We start from the raw sequence: 10,562 nt of genomic DNA on the forward strand, positions 1-10,562 counted from the left end.
ATAAAAACACCAAATCGGGAGAAAAAACCCGAGGAAAGGGGAGACGCAGTAAAGCACAGGGCTGCAACAGGAGCCGAGTGGGGTGCAGCAGCGTGGATTTTCTCTAAACTCCCAAACATTTCACAGGGGAAGATCCCTGAGGGGTTGAAGCCTCCACAGCAGAGCAGCCAGAAACCAGAGGACAGCCTCGGGAAGCGCAGAACGAGCACTCTGTGAACATTTTCTGCAGCACTGTGTGGCCTGGCTGGATACAAACAAAGCCTGAACTCAGCCACCACGGGTGTGCAGCTCAGGGCAAGCCACCGCGGTTCTGACAGTCCCTCCTGGGCACAGTGGTGGGACTGGAACTGCTCAAACCCCCTTGGCTGATCCCCAAAGTGTCACCCCACATGGCAGAGGGGATGGGATGGCCCTGCCTTGCTGGTGACCAGCACCCAGGAGCCAGCGATGGGATGGGAAAAGCAGATGTCTGCTCTCAGCCCACACTCTGGGCTCTGACTATCCTCCCCTTTGGGCAGCAGGAGGGACACGGTGGCCCCGTGACATCCAGCTGAGCGTCTGCACTAGGAGAATCATAGAATGGTTTGGGTTGGAAGGGACCTTAAAGCTCATCCAGTCCCAACCCCCCTGCCATCAGCAGGGACACCTTCCACTAGACCAGGTTGCTCAAAGCCTCATCCAGCCTGGCCTGGAACACTTCCAGGGAGGAGCAGCCACAACTTCCTTGGGCAACCTGTTCCAGTGTGTAACCACCCTCACAGTGAAGAACTTCTTCCTAATATCTCATCTCAACCTCCCCTCTTCCAGTTTAGAGCCATTTCCCCTTGTTCTGTCATTAACTGCCCTTAAGGAATAAGGGCAGGAAAGGAATAAACAAAATGCAGCCAGACATGAACATAACAAACTCTTTAATGGACCTTTTCTCAAAGGCCGTCAGTCACGCCTCGTGCGCGTTGTGCTCGGACGCTGTCGGACAACGGCAGCTGCAAAAGATCCACTCGGGCAACACAACAGAGAATTACAGTTCTACATCACAAGAGAAACTTAAACCCCAATTAAAGACAATCTATTCCCAGCCCGACTGTAGAACATTCATTTGTTTTTAAAATAATGATGCTATGAGGCTCTGGATGAACATCCTGAGAACAGACCTGTCCCAGGAACTCAGCGAGCCCGGGGCGCTGCAGGGAACAGCGTGGTCATCACACAACTTGTGCTGTGTGTCAACGTTCTCCCAGCCAAGACCAGCTAAGAACGATGGTTCTAACAACTCCAGTGCAACTTGGCTTGAATGCTCTTCCTGCTAAAGTGCTTTTGGACATTCTGCTGGTGAAAGGCACTAGAAGAAAACAAACCCAATCGCTGAGCAGCTCGTGAGGTGAGTTTCAGGCAACGCAAATCCTCGCTGATGGGATGACAGCAGAGTGAAATCCCAGCCGTCCCAACATGCAGTGTGGAGTCTCACAGAAAGTCACTCACTGCCTTGAGTCACCTGAAACTGAACTGGGGTGCAGTTTCTGAGAGCAAATCTGTCCCAGCATATAGAAGAACAAGGTGACCACAGATCTCTCCCATCTCCTGCTCCTCTGATTCTGGGAAATTTAGCTTCAAACGGCGCTGTGTTCTGTCAGAGCAGCATCAGAAATAAGACCTGTCCTCCTCCTGCTGCTTTGTACTAAACCAGTCTCATTCCCAAAGAGAAACCAACATTCCTGCCACAGCCCTTTCCCCAGCAGCGACTCCCAGGTAGCAAAGCACACGTCAGAAATTTCTGAGCGATGCTGCTGAGCAGAGGCCAGGGATGAAGCCACCGTCAGATGGATCTTCTAACAGTGTATAGTTGAGGTTGTCACTTCCTTCTCCTTCACTCTCTAGAAGACCCTTTATGGGCCTATAACATTTATCACTAACAGCCCAAAGGGATCAATCGATATATAAACCAAACCCTCTGACCAGGGAGTGCCTCTTCTGCAGCAGGGGCCAGGCTGCCACAACTGAACCTCTGACTTTGCCATCTCCTTGGATGGAGACAAGGTCATCTAATGCAGAGTGGAGGAAAAAACTATCCCAGAGAGGAAAAGCTGCTCTCCAGTCTCCACTGCTGCCCTCTCTGCAGAGCAGCCAAGTTTCATGCCCCCAAAGCTGTTTGCCTGCACCACCTCAAGCACCACAGCACACCCAGGGAACACAACCTTAGCAGAGCACAGAACTTTCTGTTCTTTATTCTCTGTGACAACCAAAGCAACTCACCCCCTATTCCAGGAATTGCCATTCCCACTGCCAAGTTCCTCACTGGTTTCCCCCTATTTTGTGCAGTTTAACAGCAGCTCTTTGACATAAAGTGGAAAAAGAGTCTTGTCAGGCTTAGACAGGATGGATGAGTCCTGATTTCCTCTGGAAGCCCAGGTCAGCACAGAAAGTTTTCTGCTGTGGCCAGTCCCACCCCTGCTAACCACACCAACATTCCTTCCTACCAGCAGCCAGTAACAACCCCAACCTGTTCGTGTCTGTTTCAACATGACATGTTTCTCTCCCTCAGAAGGATGTCACAGGGCTAAGTTCATTACTGGTTATGATGTCTTTCCAAGAACAACAGATGAACAATAAACACGGGTAAAATATTGCCAAGAAGATTTTTGGGGAATCTCAGAAGAGCCTCAGGAAATGCCAACAGGATTGAGGTGCTTTGAGAAACTTCACTCCACGTTCTTTGCCTTTTCTCCTCTAAGCAAAACTGCCCATTTTTAGAGTACATGCAGCTAACGCTCCGTCTCTGAGGCTCAAATATCAGCCTCCTGCCTGACACTGCTCAGTGCATTTAATTTTATGGAGCTCACAAAGTCACCTGCAGGGAAACAGACACTTGTGCACTCCAAGATCTCAGACCACAGCAGACACCAAGTTATTTGGCCTGGTCTTGCACAGAATCTCTCTAGATATCTCAGCCACCAGTGAAACAGCTGCTCTTTAAAAACAGCCTCTCACAATAGTTCAGGATAAGCGAGCAATGCTGATATGCTTAAAATCACCAGGAGAAGTTGCGTCAACAGCATGGAATTGGTCATGCTGGAATTCAGCCAGACTATTTGGGATTAACACCCTGAATATTGCAGAAGAGCCATGAAAAGCTCTGCATTAAGAGAAGAACCATCAAACCATCCTCTAAATGACTGCCCTGCTCTGCCCTATCCACCACTCGCCGGATGCCCAACGTGCTTCTGTATCACAGTGGCTCTTCCTCGGAAGTCTGCCTTCCACACCCTGCTCAGCTGGAAAATCAGAGAATAAAGGAGGAGGAAGAAAGTAATTTTTCTCTTTTCCCCTGTTATGTAAATTAGAGTTGTTGGTTGGCTGGCTGTTTTGTTTTGTTTGGGTTTTTTTTAACCATTCATAAAACCTTTGAAACTCCAAAAAAACATGTCTCCAGCTCTAATTCAATCATCCTTTTCTTGTCAAACACCACGCCAAGCCAACCAATTCTGATTTGATGTTCAGCCCTCTCCCTTCTGCTGTATCTTGTCAAAACATTTTCATCTGTTAGCACCATTGTAGGACTAAGGTTCAGAAATGTTTTGAGGCCGCTATAGAAATACTTGCTAGAAACATTCAAAGGTAGTATTAAAAAAAAAAAGACATTTACTAGTTTCCACAGGACATTTCCTTCATTATTCCAACTTAGATTAAATATTTCTAAAATAAACTGCATCTGTTTCCTCACTGCATAGAAAAAATATAACCCTGAAGTAAGAATTTGGCTTGTGCGTTGAATCCTCTTAGAGCAGGGTTCTTAATTTGCAGATCTACTTGTGAAAAGCGTGACTGAGGCAATGCAAAACCCTAAGAGATGTACAGCAGGACACACAGGAAGAGAAATGGGCACTGGGGATACAATCAAGCTCACCAGAATTAAAGGAAGAGCAAGTTTGGGTCAGCACGATGCACTAGAAGATTTAGGGTGGCTGAGAATGCGCAGCCAGCGAATGGGAATCAAGAAGCAGCAGCTGACAGCAAAGAAAAGGAAAACGGAGGTTCTGTGCACACTGAAGAGGTTTTAACTGACTTTGTAACAGCAGGACAGAGCTACCCCTGCAACACAGAGAAAAGAACACGGTGCAAACAGCAGGCCACAGAGCAAGGAAATAGAGCTGTGCGGATGCAGTGACAGGCAGTGACATTCGTCGGTCAGGCAGCACTAGCTGGGCCAGGATCCCTCTCTGTGATCCAGGGCAAGCCCAGGGGTTCACCCACTTCCTCGGGTGCCTTTTCTGAGCAGTCTCTGCTAGGTAGTTGTCTGCTTGGTTCCTCACTCTCCCCACTAAATGTGTGCTGATATTAGAGGAGACAGAGAAATAAAAGTGCTCAGTTGAACAGCTTCCAGTAAAGCAGTCCAGTGTCTTCAGCAGAACTGCAGTCACCTTCTCCTTCTGCTTGATCCCAGGAGGCGATTTCCTACAGGCTGGGGGAGCTCTGACCTTTCCAACAAGCTCATGACAGAGCAAAGCCATCAGTTTCCTCTCCTCCAAAACACCAGGTAGCTGTATCCACGCTCCTTTCAGCCCTCCTACCTCTTAGTGCTATCGGTGTGTTTCAGGGCACAGAGGAGGCTGCAAAACAGCTCATACCAAAAGAAGACAAGGCCAGTAGAGACAGCAGCCTTCAGCAAGCTGGGAGAAAGGCCCTTAAAGAATCCACCTGGGCCCTCCTCTCGTATGATCTGCCTTATGCAGTCCAGGAGACCCCTGTAGATCCGTACCTGGGAGAGAAACGGCAAAAAGGTTAAACAAGAAAAATCCAGAACAACTCACCTGGAAAAGAACACAGAGAGCCCCAAACTCCATCACTGAAACATAACCTGGGCGTGCGGTCTGGAGATGCCTTTCTGGCTATTACTAGAACTCAAAGTTTCAGAGAGTCACTTTGTAGAGAGTGGGGTAGAGGAAAAGCCATCAGCAATGGCTTATGCAAATCATTCTAATTGAATGCTCCTGAAATCTTTACACCACAACAGCACCTATTATTTAAGGTACAAGTTTGTGAAGTAACTATTTCAGACTGTGCTGCTTCTGTTTTCCATCCCCTCACTCTCTAAGGAGGAACAACTTTTCAGTTTTCTGACAGAAAGAAAACAAAGCTCCAGCACCTGGAAATCTTTAAATTAGCTCTCGAGATGTCATTGTGTCACAGGGGGTTTAACATCTCGTGACACATCAGCATTAAAAAGGAATTTTGTACCTCGCTGGAAAAGCATCCAATGCAATGGGCTAAGGTCAAATTCCTATCCCAGAGTTTCTTGAGGTACAGACTGATTTGCTTCTCACATCCAAGGAATTTGAAAGAAAAAAGAAAATTCCCACATTTCACAGGGGAAAAAAAAGAGAGTTCCTTGAAAGGTCTGTATTTGTCTTACAGTGTACTTTGAGGCGGTAAGGATGGTGCTAAAGAACACCAGAAGTATTTAATTTGCTTTGAATTTCGGGATGTTCTGTACATAAGACAGAGGCTGAACACTTGGTGCCTATTCCTTGTATCAAAATATTAATCACAGAAAAGGATCCTGACAGACAGGTGATCCCAGCATAAAGCTAGTGTCATCCTCCACTAGTAATTTGGTACTAATCACAAATACCAAGCTGCAATTAGAAAAGTAAAGTAAATCAAAACCTCTTTGCCTGCCTAACTCATCCCTAGCTCCGAGAAAGTCAACCTGATGGCGATGGATGAGAACACAGAGCACAGGTATGTTGGATAAAATCATAAAATTAACCCATTTTATCCATGCAGCTATTCCCATTATTAAGCAAGACCAATGCTCAGCTCCCAGAAGTTCTCCAGGAGATCCCAACCCAAACACAACAGGTACCACCAGTGAATCATCACTGCCTTCTGGATAACCGGCTCTGGATTGTCTTGATGCAAATCCATACTCAGGAAAATCAGTCAATTCCAACATTTCTCACCTGTCCAAAGGCTGCCCGAGCCTGCTCAAAGCCACCCACTTGCAGACGTTTTTTGAACAGGTCAAAAGGGTAAGTGAGGGTTTTGCTGATGATTCCAGCACAGCTGCCACAAACAAGGTTTTTAACATTGCCTGAGAAGCAGAAAAGGGGAGACAGAGAGAAGCAGGGAGAGAAAACAGATGATTAGCAGCAAGCTCTGAATAAACAGTCACGAGAAGTAAGTTAAAAATCACTTTTAACAAGAAGTAAGGTCAAAAAAGCCCTTTAAAGTTACATCATCTCTTCTGCACAGTTTGGGTCACGTAACTTCAATCTGTATTTTCTGCATCAGGCTCACCATGTCCATTGGAGCTGTCCAACCAACTCATCTTGGTTCCTTACATGGATTTATGCTTTTGCTCTGCCAAATGGCATTGCACAAAACCCCCCCGATCACTAGAGAACCCACCACTAGTGGATGGAAAAGTTTTCATGGCCCCCAAGTAAAAGCCTGCTCACTGGCAATCTCACACCCTGATCACTCACACTGACTTTACTCTGGCATGGAATACGTCACAAGTTGATGCTGCCTGATGATTTCAAAGGCTTGTGGGAAATGAGTTTTGTGGTATTAGACTTTTTCCTGACAAACATGAGTTCCCAGCACAAAACCACCATCTGACTCTTTCATCTAAAACCAAATATGCAGATATGATATTGGAAGTCTAGAGCCTCTGCTTGAAGAAATTCCATTGAGGAACAAAACCACGCTGGTGCTGCATACACTGTCCCTCAGGAAGGCACTAGTACCCAGAACTGTCAAGGTGACAGGTCCCATCAGGATGATGTTCTCTTATAATGGAGCTATAAATCAATATAAAAACATCAAATCAAGAGCTTGGCAGTTTTAAATTAGGCTAAATGAATCATCTTCTGTAACAGCTGTGTTGGAATCTGCAGGCAGATTTCCTGAGGAAACCCAAGAGTTCTGTCCCCACAGCACTAATGAAACTGAGAAGGATTACAGCAGCACTGGCTTCCCACAGCACAAGTAATGGGACACAGCTCAAGAAAGAGTACCCTGGCCTGTAACACTTCACTTGGCCATCCATCCACATTTCCATCATGGTTATTCCATAACATGACATCTTTGTAAACTTGACTGCACTTACTTTCACAATATCTGTGCAGGAGTAACAGTGAGAGATGGGAAATGGAGATACTTTTCAGATGTTGCATTGAAAAGAGTGACAGGATAAAAAATTGAGCTTATGCCAGTCTCCCAAACCAGCATTCATCCTCTCCTCCTCTCCAGATTGCTGACATCACTCTAACAAGTGCCTACCTCCTTTCTTTCCTTCAGCTGGAATCACCCATTCAGAGAACTGTTGCAGGATGTTGTAGAAGGAGAACTGGAGACCAGCATATGGAAAGACAGCAACGATTGTGGGGGTCAAACCTCTATAGAAAGTCCGAGGCCCTTCTGTCTGGTACATCGTCACCACCGCGTGGCGAAGGCTGCGATAGATCTAGACAATAAAGGAGAAGATGATTCTCTAGTGGAACAGGCCTAAAAACAGCAAACCAAAGGTCAGGCTCTTTCCCAGTAATGCAGATAGGAAGTTCCCACAGCCCCAAATACAATTGACTCGTTTTCAGCACAAAGGGATGAACAAAGTGATTTTTGCTCCTCTTCACACAGTATTCTTGGCTAAAGCACTTGTGACTCTTGTAAGCTGACAGCCTAACCCCACCTCTGAGCCACAAGAGACTAATTGAATGACCAGTCATTAGCTCTGCACTGAAAGGCCTGGGCTGACACTGTATCCCACATCCAAGCTGTGCTGCTGAGCGAAAGAAACAAGGCACAGAGCTAAGAGCTGTGGCCTGAGACCACTTACATCACAGTCACGATTATTTATTTTTCTAACAGCTCTGCTTGCTCCTGCAACAGAATTCAAGTAATATATATTGTGATTCTACTGCAGGCTAAGTCAAAAACCAGACGTGGCTCTGATACAAACCCATATGAGTCTAGTTATTATGGACTTAACTAGCATGGAGACCGATTCTTGCATAAACAAGAACATGAAACACAGGTGGAAGGTGACTGGTTTCAAGTATAGAATCACAGACTGGTTTGGGTTGGAGGAGACCTTAAGGATCATCCAGTTCCAACCCCCCTGCCAGCAGCAGGGACACCTTCCACTAGACCAGGTTGCTCAAAGCCTCATCCAACCTGGCCTTCAACACTTCCAGGGAGGAGCAGCCACAGCTTCTCTGGGCAACCTGGGCCAGTGTCTCATCATCCTCACAGGAAATAATTTCTTCCTAATATCTCATCTAAACCTCCCCTCTTCCAGTTTAGAGCCATTTCCCCTTGTTCTATCATTAACTGCCCTTATAAAAAAAAGTACCACCCTCATCATTATCTAAACGTGACTCTGTGCAAGCAGAAAATCCCAAACACGCAATGTTCAGCAGACTGGGGAGTGTGTTCTATAAACAGCCAACAGCTGAAATGAAAATTGAGTTATCCTGTTAAGGACAGTTTCTCCTTTCTGGATGACCTGTCAGAAGTCAAACACAATCAGAAGCAGCAAAACATAAGAAAGCTGTGTCAACAGCACAGAGGATACCTTGGCAACAGTGCAAACATTGCCCAATAACACCACCTGTGTCTTTACGTTAACCCACGGACTGTTATGTCCTTTTCAAACCTTCTGTGCTCATACACATGAAACATTGCTACTGCTGTGGATAATAACTCCAAACACTAACCCTCAGCCATACCTTGGGCTCTCCCTGAGCAGCAAAGCGGGTGCGTAGCGTGTCAACAGGCTGAACTGCCACAGTGGCCGGGCAAGCAGCCAGTCCGCCGCAGACGAAGTGCACAAAGGAATCGCGGGCGTCGTACGAGGTGATGTTGTGCACCAGTTTTGTCAAGCTTTCAAACGCCATGAACTGACAGAAACAAGCACACACAGGAGAAGGAGTCAGTCTTTATCACCGACATGGATCTCCTGCTCCTCTCCCATTTCACCAAAAGAGCTCCACCCACTGCTTGTAACCAACTTCTCTCTCTGTCCTTCAAAAGTCCTCCCCAACTCGCAGCCTGTTGGAACATGTGCTCAAAGAATACCTTGTAAAAATCACTGAGCAGCCCGGGGAATGCTTGGGATATTCTGCTCTCTTGACACTTCTGCTAAATCTTGCATTTAGAATTGTTAAAAACTCATTTTAATGCTTTATGTGTCCTGAAGAACATTTGTTATATTAAAGATATGCTGCCCATTACTCTTCCAACCCCTGCTCATAAACTGTGCTGTTATTATTATTTACAATGCTGTGTAAAGCACCATCATCAGCTTCACTGATTTTTTTCCTAACAAGCCATTAGGGTGACATCATGATCAAAAGCAAAAAAACTCCACAGGGTTAGAAGATGAACAGCTAAAGAACAAGCAGGGCTTGTCTGCGACACCAGACACAGAACTCAGTCTGCTCTAGCTGTGCTCCACGCTGGCTGTTCAGCAAGCTCAGGAATATTAACTTAGGAATTATACATCACCATTGTACAACTGCACATCTTTGAGACTGGACCTGCCTTGCATCAGTACAGTTTAAACCTGGACCTTTCTCCATCTGCCCATGCAGACAGTTTGAAGAGAAGTATGAGAGTCCTATGTGTGTACGCTGGGCACTGGTGATGTCCAGTCTCCTTACCTGAACAGCTCCGTAGCCAACTGAAAGGAACTGAGCAGGAACATGGCCCTTCCAGAAGGCTACCAACCCCTCTTCCTGGAAGATGCGATGTACAGCTTGCAAGATACCGTGATATTTAGCCCCTGGGTTTCTGGGGGAGAGCTGCTCGATCTGAAGCTGGAGGAAAACAGAGAAAATATTTTCAATTTCACGTCACATTTCAAGCATCTAATTCAGGAATTCACAACTCTTAAGGAACAACCAATGCTGAGAGATGACATTCTGCCTTCCCACAGAATCACATCGAGAACTGACCAGGGTGTTATTTATGTAGGGCTCTAAAAGAATAAAAACATGCATGCAACACAACGGGAATCGATAGGGATGACGGTGAAATTCAGTTAGACAGCAGAGCTCATTCAGAAAAACAGAGAAAGAGAACAAACTATGAAAAACACAAGACCCCATTCGAACACACAAGTTATATAAACAGAAGCAGTGGACTCAAGATAGCCCTACTACCTTGCATAACCTGTATACAATGTAGGTGAGGGCTGAGGAGCAGAGTCAGTGCTCTCTGGTTGCACAAGTGACCTGTTGGTCCAGGCCAAGCTCAGCTCTGCTCCGTAACAAGCTCTTTCACCTCATCCCCAAGCACACAATGAGGGAGGTACCTGAAAGCGAATCTTGATGACATCCAAGGGGCTGATAAGGACCCGAGTGACCAAGCCGGATGCCGATCCTGCTACAGCTGCTTCCACCGTGGAGACGCACTTGGCCTCAGGGTCATAGCCCACCATGCCTGCCTGGTGGCCCTGCAGCCTGGGAGGGGGACAGGGGTCTCAGTGAGCCCAGAGGCTCCTTCCCAAACCAAGAGTCTATAGCCTCACCCCCCTCACCACCCCATCCCAAAGCTCCCCC

General features: G+C 46.6%; 1 protein-coding gene across 1 annotated transcript; it reads right to left on the bottom strand.

The window, feature by feature from the left end:
• Nucleotides 1–4,561: 4,561 nt before the first annotated feature.
• Nucleotides 4,562–10,441, bottom strand: SLC25A19 (solute carrier family 25 member 19). Its single transcript, XM_010165248.1, has 6 exons — nucleotides 10,316–10,441; nucleotides 9,663–9,818; nucleotides 8,730–8,900; nucleotides 7,282–7,465; nucleotides 5,958–6,088; nucleotides 4,562–4,753 (listed from the first exon to the last, which is right to left on the bottom strand). Exons 1-6 carry the CDS (start codon nucleotides 10,439–10,441, stop codon nucleotides 4,562–4,564), a joined length of 960 nt encoding a protein of 319 aa, XP_010163550.1.
• Between the last annotated feature and the right edge of the window lie 121 nt (nucleotides 10,442–10,562).

The sequence above is a fragment of the Antrostomus carolinensis genome, unplaced genomic scaffold (genome assembly GCF_000700745.2).
Source record: "Antrostomus carolinensis isolate BGI_N321 unplaced genomic scaffold, ASM70074v2 scaffold49903, whole genome shotgun sequence".
Taxonomy (NCBI): domain Eukaryota; kingdom Metazoa; phylum Chordata; class Aves; order Caprimulgiformes; family Caprimulgidae; genus Antrostomus; species Antrostomus carolinensis.